This window comes from Penicillium chermesinum (assembly GCF_028974085.1).
Source record: "Penicillium chermesinum strain IBT 19713 chromosome Unknown utg000001l:1.0-1975020.0:1.0-1976611.0, whole genome shotgun sequence".
In the NCBI taxonomy this organism is placed as follows: domain Eukaryota; kingdom Fungi; phylum Ascomycota; class Eurotiomycetes; order Eurotiales; family Aspergillaceae; genus Penicillium; species Penicillium chermesinum.
Window position 1 is genome coordinate 1,547,784 of NW_026695311.1, and position 14,747 is coordinate 1,562,530.

Here is a 14,747-nt window from a genome sequence, read left to right on the forward strand (position 1 = left end):
CCTTTGGTACGAGCCATCCGATGGATGCCCCGGCACTTAGGCAGAATGAATAGTGAACGGATAGGTACATAAAACCAGCAAAGAATGGTTTCGCTAACAACCCCAACAGTGCTCCAATTCCTAACTTATTATGGGTGCCCTCGGAGCGTATGATTTGGAGTAACCCCACAATCCGGTCTCTATTCAGCATGAGTGGGTATTCCAGGTGCGCTAGGGGCTGATAGGGACAGCCAAGTTCCCTAAGGTAGACCACCTGTTGGAGCGACAGGAGGCAAGGGGTTGTAATGTACGGTAATGGAGTGAAATATATGTAACTCTGAACTATCTAAAATGACAGGCACCGAATATTTATACGGTGGTTTCCTTACAGAAGAAAAGTAGTGCACATGTGCCAAGAAATGAACGCTCGGTCATGCGGTGGTAATGGCACCGTATGTTCCGACACCACCCCAAGATAACACCGGTACTTAATGGTCCAATGGGAATGAAGCCGCTAGGTGATGCCACACCATATCGCTGCTATCAACCCGCCTTTCCGAATTGCCCTACCTGTCGCAGCCAGGGTGATAGATAGACCTGGAGGCATTCAGCCAAGACTCTTCTCAAACTCGATAAAACATAAATCGGCTGGCAGCTGTGTGGCGGCGAAACTCTCTATCGGAAATGGTGATGTCTCGCCTGTCTTCTGATACCCTCGGCGCATGTACCATGCGATAAGAGCAGGGCGTGTAGAAAGTGTGTTGAGAGAGAACTTTCTAATGCCCCAGGTTCGCTGACAATAATCCTCAGCGTAGAGGAGGACCTGCCGACCAACACCACCACGTTGGTATCGATCGTTGACAGCGAGCCTGGACAGACGTCCGATGTCCGCACCGCGCTTGGTGACCTGGATCGAGGCCACGAGGTCGCCGTCGGCTCCAAGGGAAGTGAGCGCCATGAGGAAGACATTATCTGGCTTGCCGATGTTGGCTGAAATCTCATCGACAGAGATGCTGAAGCTTGATGCAAGCTCCAGAAGGCCTGTCCATTCCGGTCGACTGTCATGGGTACGGAATGAAGATTGTACTAGTTGTTGGATACGCGAGGCGTCATCCTGGTTTGCGAGGCGGAACTGGAGGGTTTGTGTAGTGTCTATCATTTTCGAGACTCAGGGATTCAGATCTATTCTTTGTTTCGTCCCCTAGAGAACTGGCTTTATACCCTTCTTATGTTATAATGTCCGTCTTGTCAAGAGAAGGGCGCGTATCTACTAACTAGTGTCGCCGTAACCTATTGTAAGGTAATTTATTCAACGCGTTGTGGTTGGTCCCTTAGCCCTGACAGCCGAGGTTGGTACCGCTAACATCGTTTCCGCGGCTGTTTTAACGATACGCGTGATTGACACTTGGAGATTGCATGATGCTACAACATCGGAGAACGAGGTCCCTAAAAAAGCCCACGAGACTTGAAAGTTGGGCTATACTAGCAAGAAAGCATCACGGAAGTGATAATATTACCTATTATTTGATTGGAACCAGGCAATAGGACATGGCTGCTATCACTACCAATCTTCAGTCTAAGGCCTTAAACTGGCCGACCTCTAGTTCAAGCGATCAAGCTTTTGAACCTGATGCTGAGACTCGGGAAGTAGACTGTAGTGGAGATTGCAAGCTAGTGGAACGAGAGGGATAAAGTCTACGAAGAATGAATGTATCATCGTCTGAATGTGTTAGTACTCTGGTGAGAACTCTCCACGGGTTAGAACGCCCAATACTCGTCTTTCTCCTGTCATATTATGAATCACAAAAGAGTCTCTTAAGTCCCCGACCGAGTCGGTGGATACTTTAACCTTTTTGTATCAAAAGACATGGCGTGGGCCACCGAACCGCATTTCGCGTGTTTGGTGGGGTGGCGCCGATCGCTCCAGGCCTCTAAAACAGCGCATGCCACATGTCAAAGACACGTACCACCATAGTAAAGGATCAAGTTTTCGCGATAAGGATAACTGATGAACTGATCTTAAGAGCCGAAACCTTGTTTAATGTTGGTTTTGAGCCAATAAAAGAAGGGTGATTAATGGACCGCGGCCGTGAAGTCTAGAAGTCTAGAACTCTACGTCATCCCAACAATCACATGCCATAAGCGTATCGGTTGAGCCCAATTGTTTAGCGCGTTGCTTGTTTTAGGCCCGTATCTTCATCCTTTCAAGGCACTGATTCTCGATCTTCAATTCACCAACTCCCATGGATCATCATGTTGAAACCCGATGCTCAACCGGAGGAGAAGCCGGAAACTCAGATCGCGATCAGCCACGGCCCCGCGGCATCAGGAACCACTTTGCTGCCCCGCCCAGTCGCGTCTTTAGTTTCTTTGGTGACGCAGTCGACGTCGCTCTCCCTTCGAATTGGGACCTTCTTCGGTGGGGTGGCCCTTGATGGGGCCCGCGCGACGACGTTGACAGGGCTTGAGCTGGGCCGTGCTGTGATAGAAGGCATTTTGACTCGGGCTGGTAGAGATGTGGCATTGCGAAGTGGTGATGAACATGGAAGAGCTGAAGCCGAGAGTCTTTTGGAGCGCAGTGTGAGTCCGAAGTCAATTGATTCTTCCATTTCAAGGCCATTCCCGTAAAGCTCACATGGCAGCTAGTTAGCAACTCTACATACCACAGTGACCTCTGCTTCGTTCTTTGCTGCTGCGACTTTCCACTTTTCCTCAACGACGCTGGCATCAGTTGCAAATTTCTCACAGGCGCTTTTGTCGACGCTTGATGCTATTCTCGGGTCCACTGAATCCTCAAGGGCCATTGCTGCCATCATCACCCTCATTCGAAGAGAATTTCGACCGGTAAACCCTACGAGTAGTGAAAAGATTGGCGTCGGAGACCTTCTCATAGGGTCACTCGGGTTCGCTCTTTTGCAGCGGTGGGGCAAGAAAAACACAGAGAGATGCCTCCGCGAGAATGGAGGGGATGAGATTATCTGGGATACCGTCATTCTGGATACTGGTGCAAGGGCTGATGTGGTCGGAACACATCAAGTACGCTTCGCCAATCCAGACCATAATGCACCAGATGAAGCGGAAAGGGCTTCATTCATGGCCCCGGGAGCGGGGATGAGCCTTTCAACGCTGTACAGCGACGATCGAGTGTGGATACCACAGGATCCCGTCTATCTTTCCCGACAGAGGGGCAACAAGCAGTGTCAGATGAAGATATACGGGCTTACATAGTGAGCCAATTGCCCCAAGGCTGTCATGCCTCGATCAGGTCAGAGGTGCTCACTGCTCGAACAATCACGGTCGATATCTTTGACGATGATTCGGCGGAGATTGCTGCTCCTCCGGGAACCATGATGGTTGAAGAAAGGTTTCATCATGATAGCGACTATACCGACTCCACCCTGAGCAGCAGCAACTTCCGAAGCATACAATGGTCTTTCGGACGGCGTTGAATAAATCGCAGAGCACTCAGTTGCGACCTATCGATCGTCCGATTACCCCATCCACCGAATCGAAACCGCCACAGAATGCTCTACAGGGGAATCCGCCATCACCAGCACAGCCGAGAGGCGCACTAAAACGGGTTAACTCTCAGCCTGAACCTGCCCACACTCTGCTCAACCCAGACATGAATGGCTCGAATGTACCTAATCAGCCCCAAAATTCGTCCGCAAAGGGTTCTTTCACTAGGCTGGCCCAGCGAGTCAAGCCCAACGGTCCAGAAAAGAAAGATGGGAAAGACAGTGCTAAACGTCAACCTCCAAAAAAGCCCACCATTAAAGTTCCAACTTCTCCAGTCGCGCCCAATGGTCGACATGCAGCAAGGCCGGTTAAAGGAGCCGCTGGTCCCAAAGAAGCCACCACGCGAGAAATCGCCTCCCGGACAGGTGCAATCCACCGCCCAGATGAAGCACCTGAATACCGTCCTAGTACACCTGCCCCCAATCGAGGTCTTCGAAGGTCACCATTCCCTGGATCTCCGCATGGCCAGCCGGCTCAATTGCAGGCCCGGAACGTACTCTCGCGTGGAATGCACGACCGGAACCCCCCAAGCGGCCATTTTGTCGCCCACGAGAAGAGTCAGGAATCGCTGCTGACACACACTGATGCCTTCTCACGACGCAGTTCCGATATGCGCCCGGGCTCGCCAGCTGCCACTCGCACCCATGTACGGAGCAGTAGCTCGCTCTCCGTGACCAGGTCAGAGACTGACGGCGGAGGATCAATCCATGACTATCGCTCGGCATCCCCAGCATTGCATCGGCGGTCGAAATCATACACTCCCAGCGTGTACTCTGTTGCTACTGCTGGGTCCGAGACCTCGCTCATTTTGGCGCATCGGCCACGCATGAGTGCCTACGAGGATATCGAAACCATCCAAGCGCTGAACCGCGATGGCCTCATTCCCGGGATCTTTCCCGAAAGGCACTTTGTTCAGAACATTCGCCGCTTCTGCCGCTTTTCGTCCGCCTCGTACGGGGCCAACGCCCTCAAGGTCATGGGAGTGCAGAGTACCGCGAAGAGCCTGCCACAGGCTACATCCGATACGCATGAGCATAGCCACTTTTCAGATTATGCCGGCCTACCGCCATCGACGATCCTTCTATCGTCGTTCGTTGATCCCGCCGGGGGCACCAACGCAGCTGGCGAGACGGAGAGCGGGTTCCCACTTGTCCATTACTTGTCTATCGATCATGACTCCAAAGCCATAGTCCTGACGCTCCGTGGAACATGGGGCTTTGAAGACATCCTCACAGACATGACCTGTGACTACGATGAACTCGAATGGCAAGGCCGAAGCTGGAAAGTCCACAAAGGCATGCATGCCTCTGCCAAGCGTCTCCTCGAAGGCGGCGGTGGTCGAGTGATGATCACCCTCCGCGCTGCGCTGGAGGAGTTTCAAGATTACGGCATCGTCCTCTGCGGACACTCGCTCGGCGGAGGCGTGGCCGCTCTGCTAGCTACCATGATCTCGGAGCCTAGTAGCTCTCCCACGGGCACTTCGTTCGTCACCGCGTCCCATCCACCTGGCATCCAAGCTCGTCTTCTGGGCGCCGATAGCTCGCCGACAAGGGCGCCTCCTCGCACTTATGATCTTCCTGCGGGTCGTCCCATCCATGTCTACGCATACGGCCCACCGGCCGTGATGTCTCCATTCCTCCGGCTCGCCACCCGCGGCCTCATTACGACCGTCGTGAATGGGCAAGACGTCGTGCCGACCCTCTCCCTCGGAATCCTGCATGACATGCATACCGTCTCGCTCGCATTCAAAAGCGACATATCAGGCGCGAAGTCCCACGTCCGCCAGCGCCTGCACCAACGCCTCCGCGAGAGCATCATCCACAAATTCTACGTCAATCAGCCCCCTCTCGTGATCAATGCGGGGGACGGCGTCGGCGAGGATGCCTGGGCGTGGAAGACCCTGGGCCTGCTGCGCGACGAGATGCGAGCACCAAAGCTCCAGCCTCCGGGCGAGGTGTTTGTCGTTGAGACGATGCGTGTTTTGCAGCGGGAGGCTTTTACTCCGGCACCGGATTTCGCGGGCTCGGATGGGTATCCCAGACTTGGACGGCCGGCCACGCGAGTGCAGATGCGGTTTATCCGCGATGTTGATGCGTGGTTTGGAGAGCTGAGGTTTGCGTCGGGGATGCTGAGTGATCATAACCCGGCGCGATATGAGACCAGCCTGGCTGCGCTGGCGAGGGGAGTGGTTGATGATTGAAGTTATCTTAATGACGGGCATGATATTTGGGGTTCTAGGCGGGTTTCGATCTTCTTGATTTTTCGGGTTCTGGAATGCTTTTCCGTGCGAATCTAGATACAGATACCTTTCGTTCTTTTGTCTGTCCCTTCATAGATCTAGATCTGATCTACTGATAGAATGATACCATCTCTTTTTCTGATCAATGCTTGATATCATTTTTGTTTTTGTTTTCTCTTGATTAGGATAGAAGCCCCAAGGCAAAGGATACATAGCCGAATGCCGTACCATCTCACGCACAGTATTCTCTGGGGTACTGCGCGCCTAATCATGTTCTAGCCTCCTAGGCCTCTCTATTGTCTTCATAGTTTTGCCACTATTCGCCCGCACTCTACATCATGGTGTCCCTGCCATATATCAAATCAGGTCCTGCTGTTACTGGATGGTTTACCTTTCACATACTATATATTCTTGCCCGCAATACTATCGCCTCGATTTCCGCTATGTGTGGATTTGTGTGTAAACGATCAAGCAGCAGCCCAAGGACTCCAAAGGATCAGACCCTTCACCTTGGGGACAGGCATAGAAAATCCTTATTCTCATATCATTTCTCCTAACAACCCTCCCATTTACTTTCCTAAGCCGTATCGGCAATATTATACACCAACTTCTCCCCACTAACCTTCCCTTCCTCGAGCAGCTTCAATCCCTCCAAAACCCCCTGCAACCCTCCCTTCCCGACCTTCGGCGGATGAACCTTGACCTTCCCCGCCGCCAGCAACGGCTCCGCCATCTCAATAAACTCCTTGATGCACGCCGCATCCTCGGGCTTCGCCGGGAAATCCTTCCCAAACTTCGTAAACGCCTCCCCCATAGCCGTGTACCCCAGCGTCGCCGAATCCACGATATTCTCCCTCTTCGTGGTCGTGCTCAACAGGGCCGTATACCGGCCCCCCGCCGTCGAAATCGCCCCCTCACAGAACGCCGCACTCCCCTCATCCGCAATGCAGTCCAGCGCCAGCGCCAACTTGTCCCCGTCTTCTCGCGGATCGCCGCCGCCGCCGCCGCATCCCGGTAATCCAACACCTCGTCCGCGCCCAAGCCCTTCACCAGCTCGAAATTCCGCGGCGAGCACGTCGTGTACACCGTGTACCCGCTCAACTTCGCAAACTGGATCGCCAGCGTCCCCGTCGCCGTCGACCCCCCGTAGATCAGCAGCGGGATGCCGTTCGCCACGGGCTCCGCCCGCGGCGCGTCCAGCTTCAGCGCCTGGTACAGCGACTGGCCCACGGTGACGACGCCCACGCCCAGCGTGGCGGCTTCTTCGAAGGAGAGGTTCGGCGGGATCTTCCACTGCGCGTGCGCCTTCGCCACGATGTACTCCGCAAAGGCGCCGTCGTCGTGGTTGGAGTCGTTGGACCCGTGCGTCATGCCGCACACGCGATCGCCCTTTTGGAAGCGCTTGGTCACGGCCGCGCCGACCTCTTCGACGATGCCGGCGTAGTCGCAGCCGACGAGCACGCCGGGCTTGGCGATGTACTTGATGTGTTTCCAGTCGGTGGGGTTGAGGCCGACGCTGACTACTTTGATGAGGAGGTATTCGGGGCGTAGAGCAGGGCGGCGGCGGTCGTTCACGACCGAGGCCACTCCGGGCGCTGTGATGGTGATTGCTTTCTGGGTGGCCATTGTGGTTGGGGGGGGGGGGTGTTCTTTGGATTCTTTCGAATTCTTTATGTGCAATATTTCAGCTGCGATGGGCTGTGTTCTCTTTCCGAGGGACTAGATTGGTATTTTATATGTGGGAGAAAGTCATGATGTTATGCTCAACGATGTGGCCTTTTGTATAATAATCAGATAATCCGAGTGGGTTCTGATTTCTCAGCCTGGGGGACTGGATTAGCAAACCAGATAATTCGAGCTTTGGGAGGGGGCTCTTCGATATGCCGAGGCTTCGTCTTCTAGAGTTCGATGGATCCACGCTCGGGGCATCGTTCGCCCGGTGAAACCCAACTGCGGGACCGTAAGTTTGAAACAGACACGCAGCGGTTTCTGAGGAAAACCGGATTCATACTTCTGTCCACCTGATGATCTGTAAGCGTACGGGTTTCTCGCAACTTTCGATAGCATTCCAGAAGTCGTTCTGTTTTTGGTTTCTTTCTTTTGCCTGGCTCTCAAACCCTTGATAGCTTGGACTTCGAGCCATGGTCCGGATATCTATATACTTTGGAGACAGAATTCGTAAAACCAGTCCTGCTCAGTTTTTTGACCTTGTATCACCGTACAGCCAAGGCGGGGATCGAGCCTTGGGAGCTAATAAACTACCGAGTCAAGTCCGCACACTACCAGCGCATCTACACGGGAGCATCATCGTTCGTAGAAGATAGTACATTTGTCTCGTAAGATATATTTTGAGGGCTCTCCGTCCTTGGAACCCATCCAAACCAAATAGAAACCCGGGGTATCACGGCGAAACAGACAGCCACAGAAAAGCCAACACCAAACCCAGCGCCCCGAAAAGAGCAAAAATAAAAAAAAAAAAAATATAAAACACGAGAAGAAAAGCCCATGGGCACATAAGGTATATACAAGGTCTGGTTTTTCTTTTTTTTTTTGTTGCTTTTCACTTGTCGTTTATACCACAAGAGGCGTCGCAGGAACCGCCGGACGACCGGAGTGGCAGCCCCGCTCATGGCGTTTCATGTTGCTGCGCACAGAGAAAGCCTTGCCGCAGCCCGCGTGGGTGCAGCGGAAGGGCTTCTCGCCCGTGTGCGAGTGCGAGTGGATGCGCAGAGACGAAGGGCGCGAGAAGGCCTTGTGGCACGTACGGCAGATGTACCGGTCATGGTTCTGCTGGTACGGCGCCGCGGTGGACGGAGGGAAGTAGTGGTGATGCTGCCAGGCCGGGGTGACGGGCGAGATCAGCGGGGGGGGATTGAGCCGGCTGGTGGTGCACTGCCGGCATGGGTGCGGTGGCGGGCAGGGGGGGGTTGGTAGGTGGCCGTTGATGGAGGCGCATAGTACATTGGCGCCGGGGCTTCCGTGGAGGAGTAGGATGAGACGCTGGGAGCTGGCGAGGCGTATGGGCCGGCAGCTCGAGGAGCACATGGCGCAGAACCGGTGCTGGAGATGGAGGAGCGGTGCGGCAGAGTATCTGGCTTGCGCTCAGATGGGGAGTGCACGCGGTGACCGGACCCCGAACCCGGGCGCAATGGTGGCGTGGGTGGGAGGTGGACGGGGCGGTCTTGATAGACTGGGCTCATGCGCTGGCGCTCTGCGGGAGGTTGATGTTAATATTTCCGATATACACGATTGATATATATAGAAGTGGGATGCATGTCTCCAAAGATAAGACGAGGGCTACTTACTAGCTGCGTGCTGAGCGCCATCGGCACCCTCCAGCAGGGTCGAGATCGAGGGCAACGAACACTTGGGCTGTTCTTCCACTGGTGGGGAGGGAGGGGTTTGGTGTGGACGCTTGCCATAGGTCGCGGTGTAGGGCTTAGGAGCACCATTCATCAGGCTGGCAAGATCCATGGTGATAGTTGTGTACGGATGGGGAGGGCCGACGCCTGGGTGGTGAAAAGGGCAGAGATTCTTTAGGGAAGGGAAGTATGGGGGATGGACACGAGGGTTTATAGTTATAGTCGGGACTTTGGGATGATCGACGGGTGATGCCGACGGGGGAATTAAATGGGAAATAGCACGGCAAGAAAAAAGGAAATCCTGGAATGGAATTTGAAAAAAGAAAAAAAGAAAAAGAAAAAGAAATCAAAAACCAAAAAAAAAAAAAGACATTTAAAAAAAAGAAGAAAAAAGCGGACTTGATGATTTCATTCGAGTAGAGAGTTTCCCGATGGAATCTCGCCAAAAGGTGAGACAGTCCGTTCCAAAGCTTAATTGAAATGCCTATAAAAAAAAATTATTCTCAAAAAAAAGATCTGGTCTAGGCAAGATGCCTAGGAACTCGAAGATCCCAAAAGGCCGAATGGAAGGAATAATTGAATTTTTAAATCCCGTTTGGGAAGGGTTTCCTGGAGTATTAAATAATAGTCGGAGATTAACCCATCAGTGGAGACAGAATGACGATGAGTCCACGCGAACGAACAAATAACGAACATCTCGAAACAGCATCTACCGAGGGGGCAGGATGGGGATCGGCGAATCACGATCGAGGGATGTGCCCACTAGTTGGAATGCACTAAACCCAATAAGGGAGGCCGGAAAGTCCCCGTTGGGTTCGAGCTTCGCCTCTCCTGCTAGTGCAGATCCTGCTTACCTGTCACACCCAGGGGCCCCATAAACGGCTGATCGCACCCGAACCTGATCTCGCGTCGATCCCTAATAGTGTATAATCTTCCCCCCCCCAGAAATAGGAAGGAGGGAGTCCGTATCCCCTAACGTATTCCTGCTAGCTTCCGAGCCTGCATGAACCCTGTTTTGAAACGCCTCAAAATTGAACTTCCATTTTGTGTCCCGGATCCCCCGAACAGCTCATCGAGGGACGTGGGGGTTGGGCGTCCAGGGCGCTCTCCCCCTGGAGTTCTAGAGAGAGTTCCGTGGGTTAGGGCAACCCAGGGTTACAGCGGGATCGAGGATCTTCCAAGGGGCCCCCCGGAATCCTTAGTCAGAAATGTCGCGTGGAAAGAATCGATGAAAAGGGAAGGTCAGAAACTGCCCGCATTGCACTAGGCCCAAAGAGTACAAACCTCCGTTGGGGCTGGGATTACGGGGTGGCGGCTCTAAGCGCTCGGATCCAACTCGCTTAAACCTACTGCTGTGCGAGGTGATCCTGAGCATGCATATACGATGTTCGTAAGTGTGCAAGGCAGATGGGAGGAGCGGTCTTGTCTTCCCAAGTCCACCTTGGGGGGGAGCATCTCTGTCCCCGTGGACGATCTGAGGTATTCATGTATTCATGATCGTCGGACAAGTTCCGGAGAGCCAAGAGCGAATAAACATAAGAGACAAAGTCAATTCTAAATGGATTCTGACAAGAGAAGGTGCCAGAGCCAACATCTCGTCGATCCTAGGGTCTCCTGAAGATCTCCAAGAACACGAGGCCTCGTGTCCTTCCTCTTTGGCCCCCACCGCAAAACGCGGGTGAGGAGGCTAGTCCGTTTCCGGATACGATCCGATCGGCGTTCTGGAACCCCGGGGCCGTTGCCTTCGATCATTTCAACCGCTGAAGGGCCGTGCCCGCCTTCTACATTAAGACCGACGATTGGGCATTTGGTAATCCCCACCGTCCCGGCCTCGTGGAAGCGAAGCTCCACTCTAATTAAAAAAAATGATTTAGCCAGATTTAGCCAGATTTATCCCTTTACCAGGATCGCCTGCTCCGTGCGTGCCCGTTTGCGAAGCTGGGTTCATCAGGGTGTCAGATATCAAGCTGCCTCGTTACAGAAGCACTGGCCGGGAGATGCCGCTCGACTCGTTCGACCAGATGCCCGGTGCGCGTTTGAGAGCTTAACGGAGCTGCGCTCGAGGGCAAACTCATGGGCCAATTCACTGCATCATGGTCTCGGAGATTGTCCTCGGGGTTAGAGTGTGTCCACTTTACGACGGCCCCGTACATCTCAGAGCAATTACGCATGGCTCGGGCGGTAAATGATCCACGATCCCTTTCGGCATTTTGTGGAAAGGAACGCGTTATCGGGGGTCTCGGGGGCCTGTTGGGTCTATTGGGTCTGTTCGATTAATTAACTTTGACTGTGGGCTTCCAGGTGAATGTGCACAGCGCAAGTAGACGCGTCCCCGTTGTAGCCGCCCATAATGCGGTAGTCCCCAGTGACGGAGATGTGTGAACCTCTCCCCCCTAGACCACGGGCAATAGGCCTCATGCTAGTTGTCGAAGGGGATTAAAGCGGTCGGCAGTTCTGTTCGGGATCGACTAGCTCCCTTTAGTTTCCCGGCGTTAATATTCCGTTGGGCCTGATTGGCGGGTCCTGCGGCTCGTTGAGTGGTTACGATGGTGGGGGGGACTAGGCTCCCGTTCTTTGACGGTCATTTCCTCCCCTGATTTCCAGGCCCCTCTTTGCCTCGGGCTCTAGGCAAATATCCTGAGGCTAGAACTGGTCGAGAAGACATTCCCTTCTGAGAGATTCCATCCAAGAAACCCTAAATGGCCTCCGCTCACATCCGTCCACGGCCGTCATGAGGGGCCAATCCACCGGGTCATTGTCCCATCCTTTTTATGACAAGGGAAACGAGGTCATCAAGGATCTAACTGCAGAACATGAGCATCCAGCACAGGCTACGGGCCCGGAGAAGGGAGATGCGACCGTACAGAAGACCTGTAGGGTCTGGATGCGGTACTGCAGGCTGACCCAATCATGCCTCTCAAGAAACAGCACAGACATCACAGGGACGTGGGATTCTGTCGCTAAACCGCTTCGGGCCACATTTCCGGGTCCATGCGCTGATCGATCGGGGATCATCCGGGGGCGTCGCCCCAATGCCACGCGAGTCTCACCCCTTTTTGAACCTTTTAAATTTGAATTTTCGCGTTTTTTTTTCTTTTTCGTTTTTTGGTCGCGCTTTTTGCTTTTCCCGTTTTCCCTTTTTGCATCACATGGAAGTGGGCCCGCATCTGATCCATATCATGCTGCGCAAGGAGGCCTGGAGAACACATGGCAAATGCATCCAGACCGCAATCTGCAATGCTGCGAATGCTGCAAGATGGCCCATACCATGGTCCATCTGACCTCGAGCGTTTGTCGAAAGTACCATCCTTCTGAGCTCGCAGATACGGCCCAGTTCGGACAAGTTCGGCCGGTGTCGATGTACCGCCCCATCCACCAATCAACCGTTTGTAAGCATGGACTGTCAAAGGACTCCCCTAGGATCTACGTGATGGCCCTGGGCGGATGGATGCGCTCTAAGACAACTTGGGAAGGTGAGCCAATTCATGGGTCGGAAGGTCTTGGTCGCGGCCACCGTTTCACTGCCCTTCGTGACGAAAGCATCCTGTCGATCCCGTATCTGCGTCCGACCGGGCGATCATGGCGTTTTGCAATGGCCGCCTGGGGAAGGTAAATGAACGCAAAGCCCGATTCATCCTTCGGCGAAGCAAAGCCGGTCGTCCGGTTGTCCACGAGCATCACGAGGTGCGGAAGCGAGGATCCTCAGGATCTGGTAACTGGGAAAGTGGCAATTGGTAGCGAGTCACTGGTAATCTCCGCCTGAAGGATTTGATTTTCATGACCGTGATCCGTTTTTGTGATCCGTTTTCTGTGTCTATTTGGCAAGAGCCATGGAAACCATGAAACACTACCCCATAAAATGGGCCACCGCAGGTCGGGTAAGCGGTTGAGAGGTGATTTGCAGGTCCCTGACGTGTAAGCCCAAGCTGTCAGGACTTTCACCTTCCTGATCCGGCGGATCGCCCGTGGATCATCCACACAAACGCTGGCCAGAGCTTCTGTCGGACGCGGTTTCCCTTTATCCCATTAGCCGGTTCTTGGGCCTCAGGATGGATGCGACCGAGGTTGGCCAGGCAGATCGCCTCCCTCAAGTGCCCCTAAACAGACACGAGAAGTTTATCCGCAACTGACTTTTCCCATGCCCAACGCTTGGCCTACGGACCTCCCTATTGTAGACCTTAATTACCCGCCCAGATCTGACTTTTGGTAGATCTTCAGCCGAAGCCCCAAGCCCTAACACGAAAGGGGCAAAATCTAACGAGGAAGCCCCTCCAGGGTCAAACCTGGGGCACAGTGTACGTAACCCGCCCAAAAGAAAAAACCTAAAAAATCAAAAAATTTAAAAAAAAAAAAATCAATAGATTGTATGAGTATTGGCGCCGAATAAATAGAGGATAGAAAAGGGACAAGGCAAAAGGCAAAAAGCCCTCTGGGAGCCACCAGGTTCAGCAAGCCAAATTCCAGCGCGCCGTACGAAAGCGCCCACAGGAGCAAAGCTCCCCCTGTCCGCGATCGACAGGGTGATCCCACCCCAGATCGTGCGGGAAATCCGACCTTCATGCCACAACCAATGCTGAAACACGATCTGTTCGTCGCGAGGGGATGACCCCAGGTGGACAGGTCGGAATCTTCGCGACGGCGCTATACCCGACCAGGCATAAACCCCGTGTCGGATCGCTGGACGGCGTTCTTTTTATTTTTGGGATTATGCAGCAGGCCAGCCGTAGTTGTTTTGGAGATGCAAATTATCTGATGCAGCTTGTGCCGAGCAGCCCTATACTGCAGCCATGCTCCATGTACTCCGTACATTAGGGACCTTCGTCCTGCACGCAAACCTACATGTGTAGTACGGGAGCTAATCTGATTTTTGGGACCTTGGGCTCCTCTTTGTCCGTTTCCTCTGTGTTGAGCCCACTGTCTGGGCCTCCCCCCTTCCCCTTCCTCCTTGACTCGTCAGTCGATTCTTATTTTTGGGTCGTCGTGTCCTATACGAAGCCTTTCGGATCACATGAATTTCTTGGATGCAACTCGTGGATGCACTCCTTCGTTAGTGTCGCTAGTTATACGGCCTAGTTCCAGTTCGATCTACAATGTCCCCCGCTGCCCGATTCGGTGCTATTGACTATTCGATGGACGCCGAAGTATTAAGGCTTGGGATCTTCATTATGTCTCATGTCCAGCCTTGTCCCTATAAAGGTAGGATCAAAAATACAGAAAAGAAAAATCCCGAAAGACACCCGCTTGCCATACTTCACCCCCCCCCCGATCCTCCACGTCTGGACCCAATCGTACTCGACGGGGGCCAGTTGGGTAAGCATTACTATATCACCCCCGACTCGCATTGACGACACTGGCCGAAGCATGGGTTTCTTGGTGCATCTCCTCGGTCAGGACTTAGTTCCTAGATAGGTGTAGCCGCGACAGGGATGTCTATCCCAGCTCGACGGGTCTCCTCTCCATCCGATCTGTAAACAGCAATTCCTCCTTTCGTGCTGCCAACAACTCGATCAGAGAGCCTATCATTGCAGACCCAATGCAGCTGATGGTTTGCCCAAGTCCAAGGCATCCCAGCTGATTTTTCTTTATAAAAACAAATGATTTAATTTTCTTTTTTTTTTTCTATTGATTCATTGGGGGAGGTTATGTCT

General features: G+C 53.4%; 5 protein-coding genes across 5 annotated transcripts; 2 read left to right on the forward strand and 3 right to left on the reverse strand.

The window, feature by feature from the left end:
* Positions 1–586: 586 nt before the first annotated feature.
* On the reverse strand, positions 587–1,138 carry N7468_000598 (GNAT family N-acetyltransferase; the record flags this gene model as incomplete). Its single annotated transcript, XM_058469895.1, has 1 exon — positions 587–1,138. The coding sequence occupies one exon, from the start codon at positions 1,136–1,138 to the stop codon at positions 587–589; it is 552 nt and encodes a 183-aa protein (XP_058335926.1).
* A 1,094-nt stretch (positions 1,139–2,232) lies between these two features.
* Positions 2,233–5,698, forward strand: N7468_000599 (lipase family protein; the record flags this gene model as incomplete). The annotated part of the gene is made up of 4 exons (XM_058469896.1): positions 2,233–2,559; positions 2,626–3,144; positions 3,165–3,332; positions 3,359–5,698. The coding sequence occupies 4 exons, from the start codon at positions 2,233–2,235 to the stop codon at positions 5,696–5,698; spliced, it is 3,354 nt and encodes a 1,117-aa protein (XP_058335927.1).
* Positions 5,699–6,314: 616 nt separating this feature from the next.
* On the reverse strand, positions 6,315–7,363 carry N7468_000600 (zinc-binding alcohol dehydrogenase family protein; the record flags this gene model as incomplete). Its single annotated transcript, XM_058469897.1, has 2 exons — positions 6,315–6,593; positions 6,656–7,363. 2 exons carry the CDS (start codon positions 7,361–7,363, stop codon positions 6,315–6,317), a joined length of 987 nt encoding a protein of 328 aa, XP_058335928.1.
* Positions 7,364–8,308: 945 nt separating this feature from the next.
* On the reverse strand, positions 8,309–9,211 carry N7468_000601 (C2H2 finger domain transcription factor mtfA; the record flags this gene model as incomplete). The annotated part of the gene is made up of 3 exons (XM_058469898.1): positions 8,309–8,569; positions 8,638–8,948; positions 9,043–9,211. 3 exons carry the CDS (start codon positions 9,209–9,211, stop codon positions 8,309–8,311), a joined length of 741 nt encoding a protein of 246 aa, XP_058335929.1.
* Positions 9,212–12,355: 3,144 nt separating this feature from the next.
* Positions 12,356–12,712, forward strand: N7468_000602 (uncharacterized protein; the record flags this gene model as incomplete). Its single annotated transcript, XM_058469899.1, has 1 exon — positions 12,356–12,712. One exon carries the CDS (start codon positions 12,356–12,358, stop codon positions 12,710–12,712), a length of 357 nt encoding a protein of 118 aa, XP_058335930.1.
* Between the last annotated feature and the right edge of the window lie 2,035 nt (positions 12,713–14,747).